This window comes from Schistocerca americana, chromosome 1, assembly GCF_021461395.2.
Source record: "Schistocerca americana isolate TAMUIC-IGC-003095 chromosome 1, iqSchAmer2.1, whole genome shotgun sequence".
NCBI lineage: Eukaryota > Metazoa > Arthropoda > Insecta > Orthoptera > Acrididae > Schistocerca > Schistocerca americana.
Window position 1 is genome coordinate 647791893 of NC_060119.1, and position 15172 is coordinate 647807064.

The 15172-nt window shown below is 41.0% G+C and overlaps 1 protein-coding gene across 2 annotated transcripts in view; it reads right to left on the bottom strand.

Moving 5' to 3' along the window:
* LOC124607891 (scaffold attachment factor B2-like) overlaps positions 1-15172 on the bottom strand; it is a 211848-nt gene that overhangs the window by 94473 nt on the left and 102203 nt on the right. For both annotated transcript variants that reach the window (XM_047139942.1, XM_047139941.1), the window contains exon 5: positions 6830-6860. In XM_047139942.1, coding sequence (XP_046995898.1) covers positions 6830-6860 — 31 coding nt within the window. The remainder of the gene's footprint in view (positions 1-6829; positions 6861-15172) is intronic.

Below are 15172 nucleotides of genomic sequence, written 5' to 3' on the forward strand. Positions count from 1 at the left end.
CCAGCTCATATGATAAAGCTGCTGAGAAGTTCAGAGAAAACTTCAGCCTCATTCCAAATAGTACGCTACTCACAATTATAATGGGCGGTGACTTCAACATACCCTCAATACCTCTGCGAAAATTCATGTTCAAAGCTGGTGGTAGGCACAAATGATTGCCAGAAATTTTACTGAATGCTTTCTCCAAAAAATATTTTGAACAATTAGTTCACACAGCCGGTTGAAGTGTAAATGGTTGCAAAAAATACTACCTCCTGGAAACAAATAATCCGGAGCAAATAAGGAGCATCCTGACATACAGGGATTAGTGACCACAAGGTCATTTTAATTAGAGTGAATATTGTAACATAATTGCAAAATATATCTATTTAGAAAAGTAAATAAAAATTCTACTTGACATCTGCCTAAGAGTGTGTCTCTACTCCTTTCAAACTGACTATGTAAGGACAGAGTATATGTGGCTTAAATTCAAAGAAATTGTATCAACAGCAAGAGAGATATATACCAAATACATTAACAACATATGGTATGCCCCATGGCACACAAAACAGGTGGGAACACTGTTGTGGAAGCAACAGAAAAAGAAATAAATTTAAAAGAACACAAAATCTCCAACATTGTAGACATTTTCCTGAAGCTCAAAATTTAGTGCAGACTTCAATGTGAGATGCTTGTGATAGTTATTGAATCATATGTAAAGTACATCAGCGACAGAACACACACACTATATTCACTGTGTGATAGCAATGGTAATGTTAGCAATGACAGTGCCACTTAAGCGGAGTTACTGAACACGGCTTTCCAATATTACCTCACCAAAGAAGACCAATTAAATGTTCCAGAATTCGAATGAAGAGTAACGAAGCAACTTAAATCTTTTAATAAAGGCACGTCCTCTGGTCCAAAATTTACATCAATTAGGTTCCTTTTGGAGTATGTTGATATAGTAGATCCATACTTGGCTATCATAAAACCACTCACTCAATGAAAGATTTGTATCAACAGATTGGAAAGTTGCCCAAGGTCACACCAATACTCAAGAGAGGAGATATGAGTAATCCACTACATTACAGACTCGTATTGCTAGCATCAACTTGCAGTAAGGATTTTGGAACATATACTATGTTCAAACACTATGCATTGACTCTAGGAAAACAATCTATTGCCACACAGCCAGCACAGATTTGGAAAATATTGTTCTTGTGCTATTGACAGGGGACCTCAAATTGATTCTGTATTTTTAGATTTCCATAAGGCTTTTGACACCATTCCTCATAAGTGACTTCTAATTGTGTGAGACTGGATCTACGATTTCCAGAACGATCACAGTTTGCTGTAACTGATCGAGAGACATTTAGTCAAACAGAAATGATGTCTGGCAATCCCCAGAAGTGTTACAGCCCATCATCTGTTCCTGACCTATATACATGAATTACGAGACAATTTGAGCAGTTATCTTACATTGTTTGCATATGATGCTGTCATTTACCATCATTCAGATGATAAAAACGATTTCAGAATGATTTGGACAAGATATATGTATGGTGACATGTGGAGTAATCGGGTCTACTGCCAGATGTTTGTGTCGCTCTGACACAATATTTCGCCCATGTAACTCGTTGCCTTCTTCAGGTGCTGCCTGAGACTGCCGTGTTGGAGGATCTTGTCCAGTATTTATGCCCAGAGGGCGCTGGGTGTTCTCTCTGCCGTCTGCGCCTGCCTGGCGCTGCTTGTAAGGTGTTGTCTCTTCCCCGGTGTTCCCTCGGACGTCTGCGCCCGACTTTGGCGCCATCTGTGGCAGCTCTCTGAGGCCTGTCATGTGTCGGGCGTTCCATTCGCGGTCCGCGCCGACCAGGTTCTGCTCCTGAGGTTTTTACCCCTCCCTGTTGCTCACACGGACGTCCGCGCTCGGCTCGTCCACCATCTGTGGTTGTGGCAGTTGTCCGGGGCCGGACCCACATGTGGCGTTCCGTTCGTGGTCCGCGCCCGCCTGGCGCTAATCCTGCGGTGTTGGCACTTCCCTGGTGCTCCGACGGTCGTCTGTGCTCGGCTCATCCATCATCTGCGGTCGTGGCGGCTGTCAGAGGCTCGTCCTGCGTCAGGAGTTGCATTCGCGGTCTGCACCCACCTGGCCCTACTCCTGCACTGTTACTACTTCTTGAGGAGTTTGTTGGTTCATTTCGTCGAGCCCCAAGCTCCAGAGCCGGACTCCACGCCGAGCTGAGCTGGTAACCGCTGTCTCGGTTTATTAGGTTGTCTGTGACCTTGATCTGTATGGCCTCCTTTATGACACTGTCCCAAAATCTTGGCGTCTGTGTCACAATTTTGTTGTTGTTATAGTCCATTGAGTGGCCAAGCTCCAGACAGTGCTCCACTATGGCAGATTTTGTTGCCTGTCCGAGTGGTGTGCCTCCGGTGTTCTTTGCACCCGACGTCCACCGTCCTGGTTGTCTGGCCAATGTATGACTTTCCACACTGGTATGGGATGTTGTAAATGCCTGGTTTACGTAGCCCCAGGTTGTCCTTCACACTCCCTAGCATGGTCCCAATTTTGGAGGGTGGACAGAAGATACTCTTTATATCATATTTTGAAAGAATTCTGCTGATCTTTGCAGAAATAGGTCCAGCATATGGCAGGTATGCCACCTTCTTAGCCTCCTCTAGCTCCTCTTGTGTACCCTGTGGTTGACTGGTAGTACAAAGTGCCCTTTGGATGTCCGTGGAGGAGTATCCGTTTCTGCTGAACACCAGCTGTAGATGTTCTATCTCTGTGGCCAGACTTTCCGTATCTGACAGAGCTCGAGCCCTGTGAACTAATGTTTTCAAGACTCCATTCTTCTTTGCCGGGTGGTGGCAGCTACTGGCTTGAAGGTATAAGTCAGTGTGGGTGGGCTTACGATACACACTGTGCCCCAAAGTGCCATCTGCCTTCCTCTTAACCAGGACATCCAGGAATGGGAGTTGTCCATCTTTCTCTAGCTCCATAGTAAATTTTATACTTGGGTGGCGTGAATTTAGATGTTCCAAAAAGTCATCTAGCTTCTCCCTACCATGGGGCCAAATGACAAGAGTGTCATCAACATACCTAAGAACGCACTTGGGTTGGTAAGTGGCTGATGCAAGTGCCTCCTCTGCGTACCTTTCCATGAAAAGGTTGGTCAGTGGCAACTGACTCTAAATAATGAAACGTGTTAAGTTGTCCACCTAACTGTTGAAAGGAATCCACCACATTTTTGTTAATCACACAAATCTAAAGGCTGTGAATTCAACTAAATACTTATGGATTGTGATTATGAACAACAAATTGGAATGATCAAATAGATAATGTTTCAGGCAAAGCTGGCCAGACAGTAATTTAATGGCAGAACACTTGGAAGATGCAGCAGGCCTACTAAAAATTTCAAACTGTTTTAGCCACACTGCACTGAATAGCTGCATTACGCGTTTAGATTCTACATCATTTTCAAAGGCTGTTTTAAAGTCAGCTACAAGGGGGTGCTAGATAGCAATATGTCAACCATTTACATACAGTATATTTATAGAAATGTATAATAAATTACACCGAAATTAAAAATAGAGTAATAATAATAATAATAATAATAATAGATTGTCATTTTACAACTGTCCAAACAATAACTACACTGTTAAACACATAAATGCTATACTTCAAAGCAAAATAGACAATGTTGCATACGAAAAATATTTTCAACATGCGTATGATTTAGAACAGCTCATGAATACATTCTGAATTTATACATATTCGAAATACATCCACAAACGTGCATGACAGATAATAAAAGGACAACATATATGAAATAATAAAATAGACCAGGCAGTATCATGAAAAGGACAGTTGCTACTCACCACATAGTGGAGATGCTGAGTTGTAGATAGGCAAAATAAAAAGATTTCGGAAAGTAAGATGCACGCACAACCAGTCTCAGCCATTGTCAGTGACATGAGGGAGGGGCAAACCACTTGCAGAACTTGCTCACGTGACCACAGCCTCGGCCACTGAGACTGTGGTGTGTGCGTGTGCGCGCGTGTGTGCGGGCGCACACGCGCATATGTGTGTGTGTGCGGGCGCGCGTGCATGTGTGTGCGGGCGCGTGTGCATGTGTGTGCGGGCGCGCGTGCATGTGTGTGCGGGCGCGCGTGCATGTGTGTGCGGGCGCGCGTGCATGTGTGTGCGGGCGCGCGTGCATGTGTGTGCGGGCGCGCGTGCATGTGTGTGCGGGCGCGCGTGCATGTGTGTGCGGGCGCGCGTGCATGTGTGTGCGGGCGCGCGTGCATGTGTGTGCGGGCGCGCGTGCATGTGTGTGCGGGCGCGCGTGCATGTGTGTGCGGGCGCGCGTGCATGTGTGTGCGGGCGCGCGTGCATGTGTGTGCGGGCGCGCGTGCATGTGTGTGCGGGCGCGCGTGCATGTGTGTGCGGGCGCGCGTGCATGTGTGTGCGGGCGCGCGTGCATGTGTGTGCGGGCGCGCGTGCATGTGTGTGCGGGCGCGCGTGCATGTGTGTGTGTGTGTGTGTGTGTGAGCGCGCGCGCGCCCGCGTTCATGTGTGTGTGTGTGTGTGTGTGTGTGTGTGTGTGTGTGTGTGTGTGAGCGCGCGCGCCCGCGTTCATGTGTGTGTGTGCGCGCGCGCGCCCGCGTTCATGTGTGTGCGCGCGCGCCCGCGTTCATGTGTGTGCGCGCGCGCCCGCGTTCATGTGTGTGCGCGCGCGCCCGCGTTCATGTGTGTGCGCGCGCGCCCGCGTTCATGTGTGTGCGCGCGCGCCCGCGTTCATGTGTGTGCGCGCGCGCCCGCGTTCATGTGTGTGCGCGCGCGCGCGCGCCCGCGTTCATGTGTGTGCGCGCCCGCGTTCATGTGTGTGTGTGCGCGAGCGTACGCCCGCGTTCAGGTGTGTGTGTGTGCGCGCGCGCGCGCGCACGCCCGCGTTCATATGTGTGTGTGTGTGTGTGTGTGTGTGTGTGTGTGTGTGTGTGTGTGTGTGTGTGTGCGCGCGCGCGCGCACGCCCGCGTTCATGTGTGTGTGTGTGTGTGTGTGTGTGTGTGTGTGTGTGTGTGTGTGTGTGTGTGTGTGGGCGCGCGCGCGCGCGTTCGCATGTGTGTGAGCGCGCATATGTGTGCGCGCGCGCATATGTGTGCGCACACTGGAGCGTGGGGGGGTGGGGCTGCGGCTTGTTGGCCATATGCTCACGTTTTGATGCAAATGCACTCCACTATATTGTGTGTAGCAACTATCCTTTACATAATATTGTTGCATTCCATCCTAGATTTTCCGTTGTTTAAACAAATTACAACTGTAAAGCCACAAAACCTGGACACAATAATGCAGCCTAGGAGACACGCTTGTGAACTGTAGGTATGCTGGAATACTTTTTTCATAAGCAATGCCATCTATCTTGCTGTTAAGTTTATGGCACATGTATGTTTAACAGTGCAGTTAGTTGCTTGAACAATTGTAATAGGACTGTCTATTAGTTTTACTTTAATACACACATTAATTTTACTTCAATACACATATCTGTTAAGTTACTATGCGTAAATGGTTGACATAGTGCTACTGTAACACCCTCAGTAGCATACTTCACTTAAATACCACACGCAGTACCAGGAATTAGTTACCACTAGACTGTTTCTCACAACAGACTATTAGGTACTACATAATCGTACATTTAGTATATCCTGTGTTTTTAATATAAATGGCTTTTATACATGCAAGCCCTCCATGATGCTACAGTTCTTCTGTGGATTCAATGTAACCCTTTGTTTTACTAATGATACTGTGTATATTTTCCTAACAGCCTTTGAAAATTATAATCCAAACACGCAAGGCAGCTATTCAATAAACGGTACAGCTACGACAATTTGAAGTCGTGAGTGCAATATGGCCACTACATCTACTACTGCATTTTTGCAGACTGTTAGTAAGTGTACTGACGAGACTTCCTGTACTATGCTTGTCTATCCTTTTCTAGAGGTCTGCTTCAGACAGGACTGATGGAGGACATCAAAGTAGTTCAAGGAAGGGCAGTTAATTTTGTATTATTGTGTAACTTGCATATCGTATCTGTGATAGGATATGCAAGGTGGAGTGACATAATTAAAACAAACTTTTTTTTATTGCATCAGGATCGTTTCATGAGATTTCAATCACCAACTTTCTTCCCCAAATGTGAAAATATTCTGTTGGTGTCCATCTATATAGGGACAGATAATCATTTCAAATAAATCAGAAAAAAATCGGAGCTGGCAAGGAAAGACTGAAGTGTTCGTTTTTCAAGTGCACTATTTGAGCAGAACAGTACAGAAATAGTTTGAAGGTGGTTAAGTAAATTGTTTGTAAACCACTAACTGTGAATTGCAGAGTATTCATGTAGATGTAGAACCTTCTGTTTCCATACCATGAACAGTGTGTGCAAGCAATATCTTCAGCTTATTTTCCTGTACAGATACACTTCTGTAAGTGGTTATTTAAAAATTGCTCTTTACTGCATATGTGCTTCTGACCACAAATGAGCTTTCGTTATGTTGTCGATGATGTTGTTGAAGAGTTTTAGTGACTAAGCACTAACATGGAAATGAAGTGTTTCTGAACCCATGTCCCTATAACATGTGGAATGTTCTGTGTAAGTTTGGCCGTGTCTTTTTGTTACACCCTCTATACACGTACACGCGCGCGCGTGTGCGTGTGCGTGCGTGTGTGTAGGGGGGGGGGGGGGGGGAGGGGTATGTTTGCTTGTAAGTAGGAGGAACATGAGAAGAATTAATGCTTTATGGGTATACTTTAAAAAATTAAAAAATAAAAAAAGCAATGTAACTTGCCTTTTGAATCCTTTTCATGGGTGCTGTCCTCCTGGAAAACAGAACAAAAAAACATTAACAGCTCTGAAAAGCAGCATTTCTACAACAACAGATGAAAACTTAAATTCTGTCTACATGTCTTACTCATTACACACGCACGCACGCGCACACCCGTGAATTAACTACATCATCTTCTGATGTAGAAAAGGAGACTAAGAATTACCTATTTGGTGCACACACATGAACAGACAACAAAAACGATAACAACAAAAAAATGGTTCCAATGGCTCTGAGCACTATGGGACTTAACATCTATGGTCATCAGTCCCCTAGAACTTAGAACTACTTAAACCTAACTAACCTAAGGACATCACACAACACCCAGTCATCACGAGGCAGAGAAAATCCCTGACCCCGCCGGGAATCGAACACGGGAACCTGGGCGCGGGAAGCGAGAACGCTACCGCACGACCACGAGCAGCGGACGATAACAACACCACTGCAAATGATGAACTAGTACTTCTCTACACCTCTCATTCCGACAAACTTTTTAAACGTGATTTCATATAATGCTAAGATCCACATTTTCAAGAACTCACGCCACTGATCTAGACTGCAGCTCCCCCACCATTTCCCCACTAATAACAGGCTGTAAACATGGAAGAGAATAATACAGTCATTTATCTGTGTGATGAATGCTGCTACACTACAATCAGTTCCCAGTTTCTTTTTTGTTTACAAATCTGGGATTACTGATTTAATTTTGTGGTCCTTAAACATCTGCTTCTCCCAGGCATATTGATCGGTCTCCCTGGTAACATTTAAATCTAAGTATATTTGACTTTTTTTTTTTTTTGAAAATTTCTTTTAGCTTTTTGTAGGCAGGAATGGAAAAACTCTTATGTTGTCTTGAGAACACACTCTGCTAGTCCTGTTCCCACCTTCAATCCTTTATGTCACTATATTTACAAAATAAACGTTTGGAAGCTTTTTGTATATTGTTATCAGCCTCTTTCTGTGTGGTATAACCAAAGCTAGCTGATCACTGGGAAGTTGTTCACAATCTATTCCTCATTTACAGTTCTTAGGTCACCTGCTGGAGAATTTCTTCAACACAAAAACTTGTTGCCCCATTTATTCTGAAATTTTTGACCCAGTGCCATAAATCATTAGCACCAGAGATCTAGTTTAGCATGTGATTCTCATCTTGCCATATTAGTTGAAAATGACATTATATAACTGCATATATTCATAACCATTTGTTTTGTTCTGAGAAATGTTATTCAAATTTTTTTTTTTATTCTTTAACTCAACCATACTTGGCACTTCAACTCCACAACTAAACCAACTGTTTGCCCTGTATTTTTCTTTTTTCTTCTACTTACGATTAGACTGTTTTTCTGAACTGTTATTTTGCCCCTCCCTATACTCAAAAAATTGTTTAACCTGCATTTTTAGTTTTGACACTTCACCGCCCCCTCTCCGTCTATGATTAGACAGTTACATCTAATTTGGCTTCCCCAGAATTGTTTGATGCAAATCTCCTTCATGAAATTCCCATTCTGAACAACTTTCTTAATAACTCATTCCACCAGACAGCTTCTTTAGGTAGTCACACTTGGCTTTATTGTCCATGTACTTTTATCTGCTTAGTCTACTACAGGTATTTTCAAAATAATACGTTATTCAACAACACACACACACTGTATTTCTGCAAATAATGTAAAACAAGTGTTCTGATTTCAAACATCTATATTAGGATATAAAGACAAGTATGAGTTTAAAGTTGTTACCAAAAATCTCGAAGTTTTTGAACAATTTACTTTAAATTTTTACACAATGCGCTAGTAAATGTTCAGACGACCGTGGGCTACAGCTTTTTAATGCACATATATGGAAAAGGTTAACGCTGGAAAGTTCTTGACTGATTTACTTTAAGTTTATTTATTTAGTCATCAACATCAACTTTCTCCCCTTCAAAGTAATCCCCCCTCAGATATAGCACACTTGTGCCAGTGCTTTTTCCAGTCTCGGAAGCATTTCTGGAACTCACTTTTCACTATGGTTTTCAGCTCCTTCAGAAATTCTCATTGTATCTCTCCAATGGTAGCAGAACCCCCACAGTACTTTCATTTTTCTCTTCAGCCACAGAAACAGAAAGTAGTCACAGGGTGCCATGTCCAGCAAATACAGCAGCTGAGGATACAACAGTGTTTTTTATATATTAAAAAATCACAAACGAACTTCGAGGTGTCAACACGATCATTATCGTCATGCAATTTTCATGTCCCATTTTGCCACAATTCTGGTCGTTTTCTTCAGATTGCTTCACATGAACAGCACATAACTTCCAGTTAGTATTCCTTATTAACCGTACAACCAAAGGCAGAAGCTTATGATGCACCATCCCACTGTATTCTAAGAAAACAGAGGAACCTTCACATGTGATTGAATGTTATATCTTTTTTTTCTTTTTTTTTCTTGGCTCTTTGGTCGGTTTCCACTGAGACAACTGGGTCTTGGTTTAGATGTCATACACATATACCCAAGTTTTGTCACTTGCTATAACCGTCTTTACAAGGTCTGGATCATTGTCAAATTCATTCAGCAATTCCTGAATGTTGTCTACACGAAGACTTTACAACAACTGTGGAAAAAACTTTGCTGCTACACGTTTCATGCCCTAAACACTCCAAAAAATTACTTGGCATATGCCAACATCATCAGAAACCCCTCTGATGTTGATTCAGTGACTTTCAAGAATCATTTTCTTTACTTCTTCCACACTGTCGTAGCAACTGACGTGCTAGAGCGTTCAAGGCGGTCTTTGTTGTCAGCAACGTTTCCTCGACCCTCTTTGAAACATTTATATCATTTGTAAACACTTTTTACTCATAGTAGATTCACCAAAACCCACAACAACATTTTGGATGTGGTGCTGCATTTTGTTCCATTTTTAAACAAAAATTTAATGCTAGTTCTTTGATCCATCTTTTTCGAGAGGAAAAATTCGATGAGTGATCTGAAACACGTAACATTTTTGACTGTCAACAATAAACTAAATATTCAAAACAGGTGAGAATGCATAAATACAGCTGGAACATGTGCACCAACAAGATAAAAAAAATTGAAACTCTGATGCATAAAGCCTGCGAAATTAAAAAATTCCCATTAATTTTTGATCACAACTATTATCTATACTACATAAATGGAAAAATAATGTTCAAGAATTCAAGAGGAGGTGGTATAGTTGGAAAATGCCGGGAGATATGGAAGATTCCAGTTAGATTACATCATGGTCAGGCAGAGAGTCTGAAATCAGATATTGGATTATAAAGCATACCCTGGAGCAGATCACAATTTACTGATGATGAATGGTAGGCTTACATTTAAATAAAGAGACTAGTTAAAGATACAAACAACTATGAAAATCTGTTGATTTTACAATGGATGACTACATTTGGATCACGCAATAGGAAGAACTTGTGAATGCAAACAATTGTGGGGAATTACAAGCTTTTATCGGTACTTAGAGGAAAATACCACAGCCTGTTTAAGGGAACAATGGACACTATCGGTCATTACTAGACTACACTTGGAGCTCCGTCTTTTAATAAGAAAGCTCACCTGTACCGCCGCACCAAATATTTGACACATGCCAAAGAAGAAGGTAAAACAGTCTTTGGATCACAAAAATTTCTTTTCTTGTAAACTCCCATCTATCATTATCAGATATGTTAGTCTAAACTAGTACAAAAGATCATGCAGCCACCGAGACAGGCACCATCAAAAGGTATAAGAACATAATATAATGAGTACCTGTAAATCAAGGTCATTGTCAGCAGACAACAGGTGCCAATGGCTGAAGCAGAAAAGATAAAATGCTGACTGGCAGTAATAAGGTGAATATTTTTGATAAAGAGAAATTTGTTAAAATGGAATATAAATTTCAATGGTAGACTACATGCTAAATTCAATTCATTCAGGAGCTGTGGGGAGGGGGGGGGGGGGGGGATGATTGAGAATTTGCTGTTACATAAGAGCAACAAGGCAATTATATCTGCATATCAGCTTGATATAATGGATGGCAAAATTTTGGAACCTTTCAAGAAGCCAAGATGGCCTGGAGGCTGACACTTTTCAACTGCTGTGGGCATCTAATATACCAGATTTCGAAGTGAAGATGAAAATGAAATACTTAAATTGTTGAAAGGACATACACATACCATCCTAAAAAGCAAAGTCATTAACGAGCTACAGGATTCCCATTACAAGCTTACATGTGTTCAACCTCCTTTCAAGGAATTCAAGCCCTCCGTGAGAAAAAGACTGAAAAAATGTATCACAAATTATGTTCGAGTGACACAGCCTAGTCGAGGAGGAAGAACAAAAAAGTACCCCCCCCCCCCCTCCCCTATAAAGAAATTCTTGAACTGACACTCATCAGCTTCTAAATGTACATTCGAACTTGAGATATATACAAACATGGGTGGCCCTAGTGATGACACTATTCTATAACTCAGTTATCTTATATTTTAAATTTTATTTTTCATTAAAATACCAAAGATAATTTTTTACTGCTCTGATGTTGAATGTGCCTTCAACTCTAACCTAACTGTCTGCCTACCTTCTTTCCTTCCATATACTGAGTATTGTGCTTGTTGCTTGTAATGCACACAGCTTTAATTGCATTTTATTCATTATCACTTCGTTAATATCCTTTCTACTATGAGTACGACCGAGTTGCCTTACTCTTGAGTATTTGTGCTTGAGCCACATGTTTCTCATTACCCTACTACCAAACAACTACTAAGGTCATTAGTAATGACCAAGCTTGATGCATGCACTGAACACCTCTAATTTAGCATACAGATAATTTTAGCTCCCCCACCAGAAGATGAAGAGACCCTTAAAGAATATAGAAGAAATAATGCAGGAGAATTCCATAAAATCCACATGACAAATGAGTTAAGCTGACATACCTCATTGATCTTAAGTAGCTTATCTCACACTGGTACAATGTTTCCAATCCTGGCAATACGAAGAAGATAAATTTAGATAGTTGTGGGCATTCCTCGGGCACAAAAATAAGTTAACTTGTAACAACAACTAAATATTTGATGAACTTCTGACAATATTTAGAGCTCCTCTGAGAACATTTAAACCATATCTCAACTTTTCAAATTGTTCACTGGATACAGCTTAGTTAACAGGTCAGCCAGTTGTTCCTTTGTGCTTATATAACAAACAATAATAATTCCTATGCGCAAAGCCTGACAGCACTGTATTCAATATCTACGTGCCTCATTCCTCGATACTCCCACCTTCCAAGCAAATGCATAGAACAATAATTGTCTTCTACAATCCTTAATGGCTGACCTCAAGACCCATGTCAAGTCAACAGTTGAATTAGTCAATGAAGTTCAGCTGCCACTGCAGCCAATGCTACATATTCAGCTTCAAGTGAAGATAGGGACATGTAAATCTTTGGTGTTTCGGTGTTCAGCAAACAGCGTATCCGTGTACTTGCAAAGAGAATGCTGACCTACACTTCCTAACTTCTCCAACTCAGTTTCTCTTCTTCCATAGCAAAAACCAAAATCTAATGCTTCTTTGGCATATCTAGTACTCTTAAGTTCCTCCCAGTGTCTCTCCCTTTGTATCTGCCAAAATAATTTACTACTACAACCAGGTCTGGTAATTTAAACACAAGGTACACCAAACCCACATTTCACAGCCTTTTTTTCCTTTGGGACACACACATCAAAGTACATTTCAAACTTTCACGACACAGCTATATGTGATTGTGATGCACAAAAGCAAACACACAAAAAATTTATTCTATGTACTTTATTACAATAAATACAAACATGACAAAATTTATTATGTAAGATTCTTTAATAAGAACATATGAACACAAAACACAAAAATAAGGTGTGCAACAACAAGAAACATATTCTTAAGGGGATACAGAATCAGATTTTGGGATAAAAAAATCTGATTTTCGTTTTATTGACGTATTATTTTCAGCCAAGTTTCATCATTTAAAATGACATATCATACATAGCTCTACTAGAATTATAACTCTTTTATTTTTATAGATTTGTGAGATTGGGTATTGTGCTTTAGTTATACACGTCTCTCATGGCTGACCATAAACTTTTTGGCAGTACATTTATGTGACATGAATTCAAATATCCCGATTTCCAGCAACTCTTTGTACACTATTTGTCCGAAAATGTTTACCCTCTGGTTTCCTCAAGTTAGTCTTTGACTGTGACGGGATTGTTTGTAAACAGTGTGCTATATGAAAGCAGTAGTTGTCAAGTTATTTTGTATTTAGTACTTCATTTTCTGCAGTGAAAATGCCTAGAGCTAGAGCAAAAGTGCTTAAATAGCGCGTGAAGTCGTAAAAGAAAAGAAATGATTCATTAGCAAAGCAAAGCAGTTCTTCATCATCACTGTTGGAAAATGTGAGTCCACTTACTGCTGATTTGCCAAACGAACTTACTCCAAATGAAAACAGTGCTTCTCACAAAAACAAAACAAAACAAAAAAAACCAAGAGATTTGGAAGAGAAATACAATTTACTTGATAAAGGGAAAGAAGTTTTTGAACTCACTGATACAAGTATATTGTGTGAAGCTCTTGAAAACAGTGTGTGCTGCAAAAAATGACAAGGAAATGTTTCTCTGAAAGTAGAATCCCATGTTGGCCTGGCTGCCCAGTTTAATTTAATATGCAGTGTCTGTAAGTACTGGTGTAAGTTTCCAAGTTCTGTGCAGTAACTGTAAATAATGGATGCAAGAAAACTGAACTTAATAGTGTAAATATTAGGTTAGTTTATGGATTGCGAGCAATTGGTAAGGGCAAAGCAGCTGGTGATATGCTATGTGGTGTTCTAAATCTTCCAATGTACCTTCAAAGTTTTATGCTTACAACTATGTACCAGGATCTGCAGTTGAAAATGTAGCACGAAGTCAATGCAGGTAGCTGTGGAAGAACCAGTGAAAGAAAATCATGGCAGTCGCGACCTCACAGTAGCTTTTGATGGCACATGGCTAAAAAGGGGTCACACCTCCAACAATGGTGTTGTAACAGCAACTAGAGCTGGCACTGGCAAGGTTATTGATGTTGCAATAATGTTTAAATACTGTAGATGCATAGATAGGCTGAAAAATGAACATAGTGATGACTGTGTTGCAAATTACTATGGCAGTAGTGGTGGCATGGAGGTTGCTGGAGTGAAAAAAATTTTTTTATTGCTCTTCAGAGTGGTATAATGTTTGCTGTGTCAAGTATGTGGGAGATGGTGACTCTAAAGCATTCAAAGAAGTTCTGGAAAGCAAACCATATGGGAACAGTGTAAATATAAGCAAACTTAAATGCATAGGACATGTGCAGAAGAAAATGGTGCCAGGACTAGATGATAGGAAAACCTTGCATGGCAAAGGAAGATAGACTGATTCCATAATAGAGCAAATTCAGAATTGCTATGGCCTTGCAATCAGGCAAAACACAGGCAATCTTGAAGAAATTAGGAAAGTAATATGGGCTTTGTATTTGCACACTGCATCCACAGATGAGCATCCAGAACAAGGTTTGTGCCCCAAAGGTGAAAAGAACTGGTGTAAATACAATAGGGGACTAACAACTGGATAGAAATACATTCACCACAGTCTACCATTAGCCATCACGGAAGAAATAAAGCCCATTTTCAGAGATCTGGCTGACAGAAGTCTTCTGAAGAACTGTCTTCATGGGAAACGCAGAACCCCAATGAGTGCTTGAATAGTGTGATATGGCATCGTCTCCCAAAAACAGCGTTTTTTGGAATTAATACACTACATTTTGGTGTGTATGATGTTGTGACAACCTTCAATCTTGTGAATATAACTAAATGCCAGGTCCTTCAAAAGTTGGGTTTGTGTGATGGTTCCCGCACAGCACATGCTATGTTGACTTTAGATCAGCACAGACTAAGGCATGCTGGGAACATATAATCAAGACATTAGTGAAAAAAGCAAGACAGGTGCAGAGAGGTGCCAAAAGAAGACTTGAAGATGATTATGAAGACTGTGAAGGGGGTATCAACTACGGATCAGGAATGTTTTAATCTTTTTTCCTCCGTTTCCGTAAGTTTGCTTTTCACTTGTTCTAGAAACATTGTCTCAGGTAAGGAGTCTGAAATTTTTATGACCGTCCATGGATTTCTTTTACACACTGGAACAACGATTTTTTAATTACTTGATTTACAAAAGACTTAGTGGTGATAATTTAGTAATAAGTGAAGGAAAAAATTTACTTAAAAATAAATGTAAAATATCTCTGTATGAAAAATACTTTGACAATTAACTGTTGTTT